Source organism: Gopherus evgoodei, chromosome 10 (assembly GCF_007399415.2).
Source record: "Gopherus evgoodei ecotype Sinaloan lineage chromosome 10, rGopEvg1_v1.p, whole genome shotgun sequence".
Taxonomy (NCBI): Eukaryota; Metazoa; Chordata; order Testudines; family Testudinidae; genus Gopherus; species Gopherus evgoodei.
In genome coordinates this window covers 20,676,527-20,691,179 of record NC_044331.1, presented here as the reverse complement: position 1 = coordinate 20,691,179, position 14,653 = coordinate 20,676,527, and the positions used below count along the sequence as shown (strand labels likewise).

The following is a 14,653-nucleotide window of genomic DNA, read 5'->3' as shown; positions in this document are numbered from 1 at the left end:
TAAACTATGGCTGAGATATCTATGAGGTTTACACACCGTTCCTTTATAATTAATCTCAGCCTTTATATAAGTAATATGTAATTTACATAATTTGGCATAGTGATTCAATTATACGCTATTATAAAATGCAAAGGTAATGTAAAATCATACTATTCAAACTACTTAAAACTCTTCTGTATTCACATCTTCTAATATGACTCACGTTACTAACCCAGACAGCTACAAAGGACTTAGCTTACACATTATCTTATATAATTGTAGAATCAAATGGCATTTTCAGGGAAAACACACAGACACACAGACACACAGACACACACACACACACGTGCACGCGCACACACACACACAATTTGCTGTTTTTTTCTACACTACACTTTTAAGTTATTCATTAATCAGAAACAGGAGGAAAGTACATACTTATCCAATATGCACTGCACAAGCAAGCTCTCCACGTCAGCTACATCTATGTTTAATTCCTAAGACAGAAAACTCTTGTTATGTTGCCATCGTACTATTTTGCAACCAACATTTAATCTTTTTTATTTTAATTTTCACATGTAAGTACTGAGCTCAGTTTCTTAATGTCAGACTATAGTACCAAGTCAATAATAATCAGAGAGAATAGGAAAAGAACAACCAAGATATACACTGTCAACAGGAAAAAGATCAGCAGCATCTCAGAAGAGCACAAGATGTCACCCCTAAATTTCAGTGAGCAGCTCCCGCAGAGAACTCTTTCATTTATTGCAGTCATAAAGGAACAGATCAGATCACAGGAGGTCTAATACAGTCGTGGCCAAATGTACTCACCCTCTGTGCCTCATGCGGCAAACTTCAGAAGTTTGAGAGCAGGGGCGCACCTGCCGGGGCTCAGGGCTTCATCACCACTCCTGCTGAAGCCCCAAGCCTCGGCAGGCACACCCTAAGGGGCTGAAACCCTGAGATCCTCCAATGGGCAGAAGCTGAGACAACACTTGCGGGGAGTCATGTGCCCTCCCCCGAGTTCCGCTAGGGTTTGCCATCCCTGCTCTGTCAGATGGTGCCACTGGGCCCCCTCGCTGCACGGCAGCTGCTGGAGTTGGCAAGCTGGGAGCCGCTAATACCTGGGAGCTGCAGTGTGGGGCCACTGAGTGTAGGGGAAGAGGGGCATGCCTGAGCAAGCATGACTCAAGTGTTGAGGGAGAAATGAACCTTTAAATTGTATCCCCCCCACTTTCAGCTGGCACCCATCGTCTCTGGGAGAAGCCCCTAACCCCACCACATCACTGCAGGGTAGACGCTCTGAGCTCCACCTCCACCCCCTCCCCACTCCAGTCTGAAAGGCAGAGAATGCAGAATGAGGGGGCGGGAGCCTCTGCAAGCCACATTTTAACTGTAAAAGAGCCGCATACAGCTTGTGAGCCACAGTTTGGCCAGCCCTGGTCTAACAGTTGGAATGGAATGGGCATGCATTCATAGGTGCTAACTCCGTGGGTGCTCTGGGGCTGGAACATCCACAGAAAAAAAATGGCGGGTGCAGCTGTTTGGAGGTGCCGCCAAACAGCTGACTGGCAGCTAGGGGAGAGGTTTGGGGAGGGCAGAGAGAAGCAAGCAGGCAGGGATCTGGGGGAGGGTGCAGAGCAGAGGCGGGACCTGGAAAAGGGGCTGAGTGGGAGCAGGGTCTGGAAAAGGAGGCAGAGCAGGGGTGGTAAGGGGCAGGATGAGGGTAGGGCATTGGGGGAGGGGTGGAATGGGGGCAGGGCCTCAGGGCAGAGTGGCGGTGGAGCACCCCGGAGAAAAGAAAAACTCAGCGCCTCCGCATGTGTTCACTAGCAGTGCTTCAGAAGACCAAATATGTAAGAAGTAGCGAAGCTCCTGGCCTATCTTGTGCTGCAAATTTGATGAATTCTGTGCAAATGTAGGGTGACCAGATGTCCCGATTTTACAGGGACAGTCCCGATATTTGATGCTTTTTCTTATACAGAAGCCTATTATCCCCTACCCCTGTCCCGATTTTTCACACTTGCTGTCTGGTCACCCTAGTGCAAATGGAATCTTAAAAAAAAAAAAAAAGTTAAATAATTACTTACAGTAATCTGTGTAAAGACAATTTTATCAACCTTAGATTTTGTGCTTATATTATAAAACCTATGCTTAACTCTTCCTTGGTACCTCAAACATTTTAGCATGCCATCAATTTAATCAACATTAACTAAGGTCATAAAGGTACATTTCCCTCTCACTATCAATTGAAATTCACTTCAATTTTATTATGGACGAGGTCAGGCTAGATAATCATGATAGTCCCTTCTGGCTTTTTAATTTATGAAATTGTTATTCCACCTTTTGTCAGACTTATAACTCTGACATCACTGACTTTTAATGATATCTGCTACACAAGAAGGGTTTAAAACAGCTGAAATTTCATCAGAATTTGTGCATGCTAGTTCGTAGTTATTATAATTGCCTAAGAGAAATTCTGCACTTTCAAGTATTTTTTACACTTCCCTCTAAGCAAGTGTGTCTCTATGCTGCAAAATTGGCAGCTAAACATCTTAAACATTTACCATAGCATTAATAAGAATTATTCAGATTACATGTAAATGTACAGTTCCACACTGCAAAACTGTCGGCATCCTATTCATTGCATTTTGGGGGCCATGTTATATTTTCAGATGTTCCATTTAGGGAAATGCTGTATTTGTTTGACAGCTATGCTGATTCATAATTGTCGTTAATTTAAGCAAATACAAATCTCCTCTGATAAGTACCTTAGAAATAAAAGGAATATGTATTCTTGTATAAGGCTTAATTAATTTTATAAGCACTTGTGTTCTGATGTTTCGCAAAAGCTCTGTAAGAGAAGAAAAACAAATAAGTAACTATTGAAAGAACAATGGTTACATATTCAAATGAGCACGTGTGCAATATAGTTCCATATTTATATCTAGTAGTTCTTTTCCATCTCTTGACTGCTATATTCCTATATGGTAGTAAGTACTCCCACATTATAAAAATAAGCCAACTTTCTTCACTGGTTGTTTCACAATATGTAGCTCAGCCTGGATATTAGCAGGAATACTGGATAATGTTGAAATTACAGTTTTCAAAATAGTTTGTAGCTATTTAAAAATTATTCTAAGAAACTGGATAAATAGTACACAATATTGCACAGTATCTTCACCATCTCAGCTTACTACAGAAATGTGAGAAGTTTAAGGCACTACCCTGCAAATATGCATATGCTTGATTTTAAACACAGGAGTAACCCCACTGAAGTCTGTTTGTGGAAGCAGAGTTTAATAGCCTAACAAGACAAGGAGTTGAGACAGAGTGGCAACATAAAGAGTCTCTGCAGCAGCTAAGAATGTTTTTCACTTTCTTATTAGATAAAGTGCAAGTTTAATAAATTAAAAATATGCATGCATGAGCTGTTAATAAAAATATATGGAAGTTCACAAAAGAAGTTCGCTATTCACTAATATTTTTTAAGCCTGTTCTGTTTTCCTTCACTCAGCCAGCTGACTCTTTTACTGCTGTTTGTATGCTTATCAAGTCTCTCACATGAAAACCCAAACGTAACACTATATAGGAATATACAACAATACTTTTAATTTTCATTAGTGACAATTAATGGCATAATGGACCAGATCCTCCAATGCTGCATAGTCACATTTCACTGCACTATCAATCACATTTGGCTAAAAAGCCATATTAATTGGTCCAGGAAGGATCACCTCTGCCTAAGGATGATCCTTCAGTGATAAAGAGCTGATAGAAGTTCGAACCCTAAATACTCTCCCTGCTTCTGGTGTAGTAATGAAAATGGAGTATGGCTTGAGAAAAAGGCGGGGTTGGCTGATGGGTCCCTATACTATGTCCTCAAAATACAACGCAGGGGAAAGGATGGATCACCTGTACAGAGCACCACTAGGGAGCACAAAGATTGAGTTTTAAGACACCATCACATTCTGCATAGTTTGGCTGCATCATAGGATCTGACCCAATAACTTCCATGCAATTATATATCTTTTATGAATAACAGTTTTAGTAATATTCAGACTGCCCTCATGAGCTGTTAAGCACATATGCTTTTTCTCAATACGGGCCGAATCCAAAGCTGACTGAAGTCAACTGTAATTTTTCCATTACTTCAAATAGATGAGGCTCTAGGTTTGCTGCTGTTTTTATTCATAAATCTGGTTGCAAGTGTGCTCCTTTTACCAAAAGCAACTATTATTTTGGTAAATTTCACAGTTATATAGCAAAGTATCTCATTAACTCTGACTTCCAAGGATAGAGTGTTTAAACACTAACTGTATTGTTCACAGCAATAATATCTTATAAGGACAATTTATTTTTTATTATTCTCCCAATGCAGAAGAAATATATCTTAACAAGCAAGGGAAAAAACAGAATTACAACTGGGACAGACTGACAATATCCTGAACGATGTTCGTGGAATGAAGCTAAACTCTGAATTAAGTTTAACATCTTTGGGGTCCACTGTATTAAAAATGCAATTGTTTGTGTTCCTGTGGCATTGAGTGTATCTATCTTCTATAGGAGACTGACTAATGCAACCTCTGGATGGCATTAGAACTTCAAAGGACTTTTTGGACCAATACCTGTGAAGTGGATGCAAATGACTCACTTTGAATCCTCCTTTTTCAAGGTACTCTCAAAGTAGGAAAGCCCATGGTCAACATGCTCCTAGAAACTCCAGGTCAAAGACTCCTGAACTGTATAAACAGTGGACTAAACAGCTTATAAGTGTGCTTGTTCAGAGTTTAAGCTATAATGAATTGTAACCACAAGCTGAATCCCCTTAGACAGAAGGAGAAAGGGATGAAGGATGACTCCTGCCAGAATCTATGTTAGAGTAACATCTGGTAAGCTTAACAGCATGGGTGTAGATTCGTTATTGTTTTTAATATGCTTTCTCTGTATTGCTTTTTATGTTAATAAAAAAATAGGCTTGCACACAAAGAACTGTGTGGTACTGTAGCACTTACGCCTGTTAACCATGTGTGAAGAGAAAGCAAGCACATGCCTTTGGGCAACTTGCCTGTGCTGGGAAGAACATAGTGAAGGCAAGGAACCATGCAGCCTAGAAATACCCTGGTCTGCAGGGAGAGACACATGGGTCTCCAACCAGAAAGGCAAAAACAAGGGAGCTGGAAGCCTGAAGCTGGTGCCCACTCAGGGGAAACATAGGTGCAGTTGCCCTGAACTGTGACAACTTCCTGTGACCATACCTTCAATGTGCTCCCTTATGAAGGGATCGTCCATGATGTTGCTGTGATTTGTTTTCAGAATCTTCTCAAATTCAGTGATGTCATTATTCTGATAGGCACTTCAATGAGAGAGGAGAGTGAATTACAGTTTTGTCAAGTAAAAAAAGTCTCAGAACTGGATAAGATTTCCAGGTTCCAAATACTAAAAAAGTATATTAAATATTGATAGCAAAGAATTACATTCACAATCTTTCTGATAATTACAAATTGAAGATGCTTAAGATAAAAGGGTGTTGAAAACATGCATCTTAACATAACACTGTAGCTCCTTCATTTCTTCTACTACATATTTTGTTAATGTTCACAGAAGTTTAATATGAATGTTCTGCCCTTTTGCAACTATAAATTGGTCCTGAACATTTTGTATTTTAAAAAAGTTATCCTATTAAAAACACTAAAAATATAGTCACTCAAAGTTACTCAATTGTTTTGTTATGTTATGGATGTGTCCTGTTGCACCTTATTGGAACCTCATGTGTTTAAGTGCCAAGAGGCATCAGCAATATATTGTCCAGTATATGCATTCAATTGCTGTTAACTGTGTTTGTGAATGTGTGTGTTTTAGTAATGACTTTCTCCTTTAGAGTGTGGATATTCTTTCTGACCGAAGTCTACAGCAAAGTCATCTTTGTGCTTATAAACATCAAACTCTCTGACAAAATAATTATGATGCTATAACCTCAGCATTAAGACTTCATTGTGGATCAACTCTGAGGAGACGATAAACAACACAGAAGCAAATGTTTGTAGTAGTTGATAACCCTGATATAAAACATCTCATAATTAAATGGCCTTTAAATTACGTATAAAATTTCAAAGGGTTCCCTACAAGCAAAGTTGTTTTACAATGTACAAAATGTGTAAGTTCCCTAGAAAATCTAAATGCAAATTTAGTTTCTAATTGTAGTAGAAATTAAGAATAGCATTGTAACTTTAACAAAATTGATGTTATCTGCTGCAGCTTTGTAATTTGTGCTGTATTTTTTACTTGCTTTCATATTTTTGAGAGACGAACATACTCAGATGTAAAGATAAAGAATATAAATTAGGTAGTATGACTGAAAGCAGGTTTCCTAAAGCTCATGGGAGTTCCTTCTGTCTCAAATTTACATGAAAGCATGAAGCTGAAGTAGAAAGGAGGTATATGGAATTGAAATTTTCTGAAATAATCCCTCCACAGATTGCCAAATCCTTTATTTATCATTAGATCAATAATGCATATGCCTCTTTGGCTTCAGAAAGGGTGGTGTTGTTTCTGAGAAGCTGATAGCAAAGAGTAGTTGTATCTGAACAATGTTTCGCCCACAGTGTTAACTATATATTTCAATATTTAGACAGAGGAATTCCCCATCTTTTGACTGCAAAAGAGAACTGAAAACAGATTGCTTCTTATTTATCAAGAGAGAAGCTGCTTACAGCAGACAGGACCTGGTTGGTTTCACAGCAAAGCATGAAAGAACTGTGTCAATACAATCTACCTAAGCTGATGGTCTCGATACCCTAGGGCCTAAACACCGCTGACAACATTCTCTGTAAAAAGCCATGTAGCACTCTGGATCTTCATATGGTTAGGGGGACACCTGCCCACAGGATTTGAGACTTGAAAGCTCTATTCCAAAAACCCTGCAATAAAACTCCTTTGGCACACATGCCTTGACGTGCGAAAATACTGCACATCAATGCCTCCAAATTATCCTACTAATATAACATACAATATCAACCTTCAAGGAAAGCTTAACAGGCCTGATTTTCAGAAGTCCTGGGCATTCCCAGCTGCCACTGGATTTGCAGGTGGTCAGCAACTCTGAAAAATCAGATTCTAAATCAGGGGCTCTCAAACTGGAGGTCTGGACCCCTAGTGGGGTTGTGAGGTTAATACATGGGGAGGTCGCGAGCGGTCAGCCTCCACTCCAAACCTCGCTTTGCCACCAGCATTTATAATGGTGTTAAATATATAAACAAGTGTTTTTAATTTATAAGGGGATGGGGGGGGGTTGCACTCAGAGGCTTGCTGTGTGAAAGGGGTCACCAGTACAATAGTCTGAGAATCACTGCTCTAAATGACCAAATTTGAATGTGCATAGTCAGCATTGGCCAGCCTAGAAACTCTGAATGCCTTGAAACACCAATGAGAAATGCAGTTGCAAACATTTTAAAATACCCTCTATTCCAGGACTAGTAATATCTTGGCTTCTATTATCATGCAGTATACTGAACTTCTACCAAAAAAAAAGAGCACTCGTGTTGAAAAAAAACCATGTGAATGTTCTTTTTAATACTATGGTGAACTATAAGAAAGAAGGATCAGCTCCTGGAAAGAAAAGAATAAAATTTGCAGCCTTTATATACAATAAATACAATTAAATATAATTATAATAATTATAACAATTATAAAGATAATTCTTGCTTCTGAATACAACATTCAATCAAATTTTCACGACAATCACAGTAAATAAGCTGATAGTTGGAGGCAATTTAGCCATAAAACCAGCAAACAAATGTGATCTCTCGGATGTTCCAATCTCAAAGAACATCTTTTTAGTCAGTTCCCTGGTCTTGCCAATAAAATCTCATGATTCAGAATTAGGATATTTGGAAGACACTGGCCTTTAGGGAAAAACAATAACATTAATGACACCAGATAGGAATTCAACCTGATACACTATTTTAGATATAAAACAAAAAAGTATATGTTCTTAGTGTGGTCTTTTTAAACTGGTACTGTAGAGAATTTTGTATAGATCAGTGATACTCAGACCTCATTGGTTCATGCGCCAAATTAGCAATCAACATTACCCAGTAGAGCCACAGTAGTATGAATTCATAGTTTTATTTACTGTAGTACTATATATTCATATTTAAACAGCATGTCAGGGGAAATATTTAGTTTTATATATATTATACACATTATATATATATACACACACACACACACACACACACACACACACACACACACACACCAAAATAACTGACCAAGTATCAACAATAATTGGTTAATAACATAGTGAAAGCATCCTGATTAAATCACACAGTGTTTTAATATCATGTGCTGCAAAGCACCACAGGAGACACATTCAAGAGTCACTTGCAGCTCGTGAGCCACAGTGAGTATTACTGACATAGATCACACTAAATAGAAAGCTTCTGAACAACAGAAACATTGAAAATCCAAAACGCTGGTTTGATACCTATGAAAAAGTCTGCTTGTATTATTTTCAACAAAACAAAACAAAATATCTGTTTCATGGCTAGTAGCTTTGCCCTTCAGGAAAAATAAAATATCTTACCTTACTAAATTTGTCATTGCTAGAATCTCTGGATCATTTTTGTATGGTTTAGCCTACATAGAACAAAAAACATAATAAGTACATTTAGGTAGCAAAAAAAGCTATTTATCCCAATCTCTCTATTAAATTGGAAAAGCAGCAGCTAAGCCGACTTGTGCACACTTATAAGTATACCTCCTGAGAGTCAAATGGATTTATTCCGGACTTCATCAGCATGTTTGCTAGGACCAAATATTTTAAGCAAGTGGTTCTTCTAGGACTCCCTGATTCATCATAATTCTTGAATGCTTCAAAAAAGTCAGTGTGTGCCTTTTCAAATTCTCCTTCCCTTAAGTGCATTTTGCCTCCACATTCTGAAAAGAAAACAATGATGAAAGGAGAAGCTGTGTGCTTGCAGCCATTTATCAGAACGATTCCACTGAATGTACCGTGCTATGTTTAAACTGATTCTTGAATATAATTTTCAGGTTTTTTTTTTGTTTTTTTTTAATTCATTAAAACTGCTGAGAAAAAGCATTAGCACGTCAATATAAGGCAGCTGTGTCTTCTTTGGTTTTCCAGTTCAATTATTATTAAAAATAACCACTCCTAAGATCACACAGTGACTATAAAGAAAAGTATACCTTTGTAATCTTTTAACAAAAAGGTTGCAATTAATACATTTACTCAGTTGAAATTGATCCCAATGACAAACTTCAAAGACAATACATAGCAACATTATCTATTTATGGGAGCTATCCAACGTATTTTTAGAAAAACTATTTAGAAAGTCAAATGAGTAATATTATTTTCCTTTTACCACTTTAATTGGCAGGTTTCCTGTCAGCAGAAGAGACAAGTGATAGTCATATCCCAGTGAATGGTGCTTTCAGACACGATACATGCCCTCTCTACAATTCATTCAACCATTACTGGCCATTAAATAGGTACTTACACTGAATCCTAATGCTTTTTTAGTGGCCAATGCAATTCAATGAGATCAGACATTTGGAATGTTTTCTGTAATGTATTTTCAGTTGAAACAACATAAAAAAAGTAAGATATTTTTTAATTTAAGTGACACTGGTCTGAACAAAGGAATTTTAAAGTAGTAATATAAAAAAAACAACAACTTGCCTCTGATGACCCCCATGATCAGTGGATGAGGAATGGCAGACTTGATGTGCAGTGACTGTTCATATAGTGCTTTAAGTTTTTTGTTATTTTTCTGTGCTGTATACATTTGAATTTCCAATGCATAGATTTCCAGTAGCTGGGTGCCCTTTTTTAAATCATCTTCTCCATCATCAGTCTAGGAAAGAGTAATAATGAATACTGTGAATCTTGAAATAATGCTGAGGTCACCATTCTACTAATATAGAAGTGTGTTGTTAAATATTTTCAGAAATCTCCTGCCAAAAATAAGGAAGTTTCCAAATACCGTAATTTTAATACAACCAGTGAAATTAAAACATTATGTTCAAGGAAGCTAGCACGGACCAAGTTCTGAGAGTTTTTCACTTGGGTAAAAATACTGACTTTACTATGAATTTTGCTTGAGTAAGGACTTCAAGACTTGATCTTCTATACCTTTCATATCTTATGAATTTCCTTCAGTATAAAAAAGTTAAAGCCACGTAATCTCTGCAATAGAGCAGTGATGTATTCATGACCATACTATTGCTAAGAATGGGCCAGATTCCCAGGTGTACATCATCGGTGTTCAGCATAAAGATGGAGAGGATAGGCAAAGCTAGAGGCTGATTTGGCCAATGCACGTGGCTTAATATATTTTTTCCATAATGAAGTAAAGGCCATAGTTTTCTCCTACTGTTAAGCTTCATTTAGAATTTTTGCTTCTCTGTTGGTTTAAATATAGTTTTTTTCCCCCAAATAGTTTGTATTAATTTTAATAATATATTATAAGGAAGAATAATTCACATAGGCTTCTCGTTCCTGCACTCAAGTGAAATGTAATGATAATGCAGTTACTGTCTGCTGGTTATAAAAATTAATCTTTTTACCAGCAATTAACTATTCTATCATTTTTATTTCAAGTTACCAAACAGATAAGGAATTAGAAATTAAATCTAATGCTTGGCCTGAAAACTGGATGTGAAATTAGTACTAACTACAAAAGTTACAGTGAATGATTTTACAAGTAATTTTGGGGTAGTAAAGGTTGTTGTTTTTTTAAATATCTACTCTACTGTACCTGGCATGACTGATGCAACTGGCGCAAAATCTTCTGTAATTTTCCATATTCTTCTCGTTCTAAATATAATTTGCCAAGCTGTGATTAAAGAATTAAAGCCATTAGGACAATTAGGATTTTGGAATTCATAAAATTAAGACTTGCAATTTAAGAAAGTTATAGCAAGCAAAAAATAAAACTAAGTATTATTTATATATTTTACCTTTGTGTTTGTCTTAAACCACAATCTATCATTCTTAGCATCTTTCAGCGCTTCAAGTGTTGTTTCATAAAATTCCTGAAGCAAATCCATCTGGCATAAAAAATCAGAATTCTATAATTGTAAACAGCAAATTTGTACCTGTTAATATAGTCAGTTTGAACAAACTAAAAGTGCATGTTTGAACTTCAACACAAATAAGATACAGGAATCAGCATCTTACTGAACGATTACTTATAAATAGCAAAAATTGCAACTAAAATGACAAAACAAACATAATAAATAATAAACAGTATTATCATAAAATAGAAGATTTCACTGAAGTTGGAACTGACGAAAGCATTTAAAATCACCCAGATGTAAACTTTTAATTCAAAATAAGATGCACAAGGTTTTAAAATCTGCAATTTTTTAATCATATTAGTCAAGAACCAAAGCTACTTATCCATCTTAAGCAGATAATAAAATCATTGTTATGTAAGTATCTGAGAAAAATACTAAAGGAAAGCTAGCATTACTGTTACTGGAAACTGAAAAGGAGACACTAAGAAGAGTAAAAGGATAGGAGAGAAAAGGGACAGAAAAAAAAAAAAAAGAAAAATATTTTCTCCCTCCTGTTCAAATACTGCATGAAATAAGAATAAAAAAATGTCAGACTGTTCTGCTCAGAGCAGACCAGATGATGTTCCTGTATGGAAACAATCTGTAACACTCAAAATTGCAGAGTGTTTAATAGCGTTTTTTCTTAAAAATCAGATAATCTAGAAAGTTGAGAGAGAAAACTTTCTGTACACTTAATGGCCAGATTATCTGCTGGGTGCAGTTGGGATGGGGCCCAGTGTCTTTTAGGTTGCAGGTATGAGTCCCTGATTCTCTCCAGTCCTAGCTCCTGGCACAACTTAGAACAGATACTCTAAACTGCCAACTAGGTATGGTCCTAAGGCCATCCATCCTTGGAACTGTTAGAGTATATCACACTCCAGCCACTTCACCTGTCCCTCCCCGTGTGTTGCAGGAGGAGAGAAAGACACAGAAGTCAACTGTGTGTGCTGGCAATTCTCCACATGCTGGGTATCCCCAGCTAGAAGCTCCGGTAGCATAAAGAGAGCAGAGCTTGGCCATGGACCTGGTCCTTTGTACCTAGTCTGCTTACTTAATGCAAAATTAATGAATATACAGAGTTATTTTAACTACAAATTACATTTGAGAACCTATTGATGGTGGTAGCCACTTTGCAGAAAAACAAGTCATTTGTGACTTTTAGCTGCATAGAAATCCCAGGTAAGAGATACCAAGTAGTTTCTAGCCTGCTTTAATCTTGTGTAGATGACATTAAAGTTAAAGACAAGTTAATTCTTAAACACATGATCAATAAATTGTGGGGGACAATATTTAACATACTGTAACAAATGTAATATTATAATTGTTCTCCAATTAAACCAAGAATCAGGTTTTCAAAAGGCAAAGAGTCCATGCAAAAAATGGATAGGTGGAGGAGGACCACCAACATTAAAGGAATGATAATCTAACCTGTTTGGAAGTGGAGATATAATCAAGAATAGAATTGATGGATTTTTCAGAGTAATTCCTTGTAACTGCACTCCTTATGTAGGTCAATAGCTGTTTATATCTGTTCATCATTTCAGGAAAGTTAGTCTGTGAGGAAAAACATATTCATAATCATGAAAAATTGTATACTGAATGTTGCCAGATAGTAACATCTGTAACTATGCACAGAAAACCCAAAAACATTACAGTAGAGAGACTATGCAGTCATGCATGACTGTGATTGCTCTAAATCTTCTGTCATCTATTTAGGATGGCCACATTACGCCTAAGTGGCAGAGTCAAAAGTGAGTTAAGTGGATCTTCATAGAACAGAAGTTTAAATAGAGAAGTCTACTTGAGAATTACCATGGCCATATTATTTGGCGTAAAAACATATTTCCTACCAACACACTATAGTGAATGATGTTGTGACATTCTATACCTTGGGGGAGCATGCTGGAACCCCCATATTCCTCATTTTTATATAATCGTGATCTTAAATATAAAGCATGCCTCGTAAAGTATCTGGGAAAGGTTATGACCTGCTGAAAGTAATTTCTCTACTCATATATGTATATCATTAATGCATATGAAGTTATGAGAATTGTGCTGTATGGTGGTCACTAAAACTTGCTGTAATTTATGGAATCAGCCAGACATTAGCTCCCCTGAGGCAACAGCAACAAAAGTCCCAACACCTGGTGTGGTATCAATCAATCCATCAACAACCACTGTCCAGCAAGGGAGCTATGATGCAATGACTCACCTGCATGAGGCCACACCAGGGGAATTGCTCAACCTTGTATGGAGACTCAACAATGTCTCCAGACATGCCTGGACTTGTTTTCCAAGCACATGGACTGAGGGTATAAAACAGAGAATGGACACATACTGAGCCCTTCTCCTGCCCTCGCCTACCCTGCAAGCAACTAAGACACTGAGAAGACAAGACTCCAACAGAAGAGATTGGCCCAGATTTCAAGAGAGAAATCTGTATACTAAGGACTGCAATATCCAGTGGGGTGAGAAAAACTGCTTAATGTAGTTGTTGCCCTGTCGAATAGAGTTGAGAGTTTAGACTGCGTGATTATATTTTATTTCTTTTGGTAACTAACTCTGACTTTTCACCTATCACTTAAAATCTATCTTTCATATTCAATAAATGCGTTTAACAATTTACCTTTACCAGTGAGTTTGTATGAAGCGTGTGGCAAATCTCAGGTGCTGCAAAGGCTGGTGTACAACCACTTTCCATTGCTGAAGTGGTGAACTAATTAATTAATCTGCACTGCCCATCTTGAGCAATGCAAGACAGTATATTCCCGAGGTACAGTGCTGGGAGCTGGGGGGATCTGGCTCTGCTGCCTTTCTCTGAGTGCTTCATGAGTGGCTCTGGGAGCATTCATGCAATCTAGCTGGGTGTGTGGGGCTCCACAAGCTGTTGTGCTGCTGGTCACTAGCAAAGCATTATGAGAGACAGCCTAGGCTGGAAAGAGTTAAGGGGGTACAGCGGTCCCATAGTCCCAGGCTGCACCCCAGGAGGATCCTATCACAGATGTCTCATGTTAGCTACTGTAATCCATATAGAAAACTAAACTTCATAAGACACTCTAAAAATTCTGTTTGCTGAGCTTGATATGTAAAACGTCATCAGCCCATTTTAGTTTTTAAACAAATTTTTAAAAGTACAAGGTCGCACTCTGTACCTTAAAGCATCACCCTGGAAACCCCATAACCACCCCTCTCATATAATTATATTTCATACAAAGCATGCCATGTAAAATATCATATGAAAGGTCATGGTAAGTGGAAACCAATTTTTCTGTCAAAATATGTATATTCTTAGTGTGTATGAAGTTTTGAGATTTTGAAGGATTGTTATTATTGAAATATTTTGTGAGTAGGGCTGTCAAGCGATTAAAAATATTAGTCACGATTAATCACACTGTTAAATAATAATAAAATACCATTTATTTAAATATTTGTGGATGTTTTCTGCATTTTCAAATATATTGATTTCAATTACAACACAGAATACAAAGTCTACAGTGCTCACTTTATATTTATTACAAATATTTGCACTGTAAAAATGACAATAGTATTTTTCGATTCAATTAATAAAAGTACTGTAGTGCAATCCCTTTAT

General features: G+C 37.3%; 1 protein-coding gene across 2 annotated transcripts in view; it reads right to left on the bottom strand.

Moving 5' to 3' along the window:
- The window catches only part of COPS2 (COP9 signalosome subunit 2), a 40,690-nt gene that overhangs the window by 1,303 nt on the left and 24,734 nt on the right, over positions 1 to 14,653 (bottom strand). Inside the window, exons 4-12 of one of the 2 annotated variants that reach the window (XM_030577659.1) lie at positions 12,490 to 12,615; positions 10,963 to 11,073; positions 10,761 to 10,838; positions 9,683 to 9,857; positions 8,741 to 8,919; positions 8,567 to 8,619; positions 5,238 to 5,335; positions 2,751 to 2,833; positions 418 to 476 (exon numbers count right to left, since the gene is read on the bottom strand). In XM_030577659.1, the coding sequence (XP_030433519.1) occupies positions 418 to 476; positions 2,751 to 2,833; positions 5,238 to 5,335; positions 8,567 to 8,619; positions 8,741 to 8,919; positions 9,683 to 9,857; positions 10,761 to 10,838; positions 10,963 to 11,073; positions 12,490 to 12,615 (962 nt within the window). The remainder of the gene's footprint in view (positions 1 to 417; positions 477 to 2,750; positions 2,834 to 5,237; positions 5,336 to 8,566; positions 8,620 to 8,740; positions 8,920 to 9,682; positions 9,858 to 10,760; positions 10,839 to 10,962; positions 11,074 to 12,489; positions 12,616 to 14,653) is intronic. The other variant, XM_030577660.1, reaches the window with a different exon arrangement.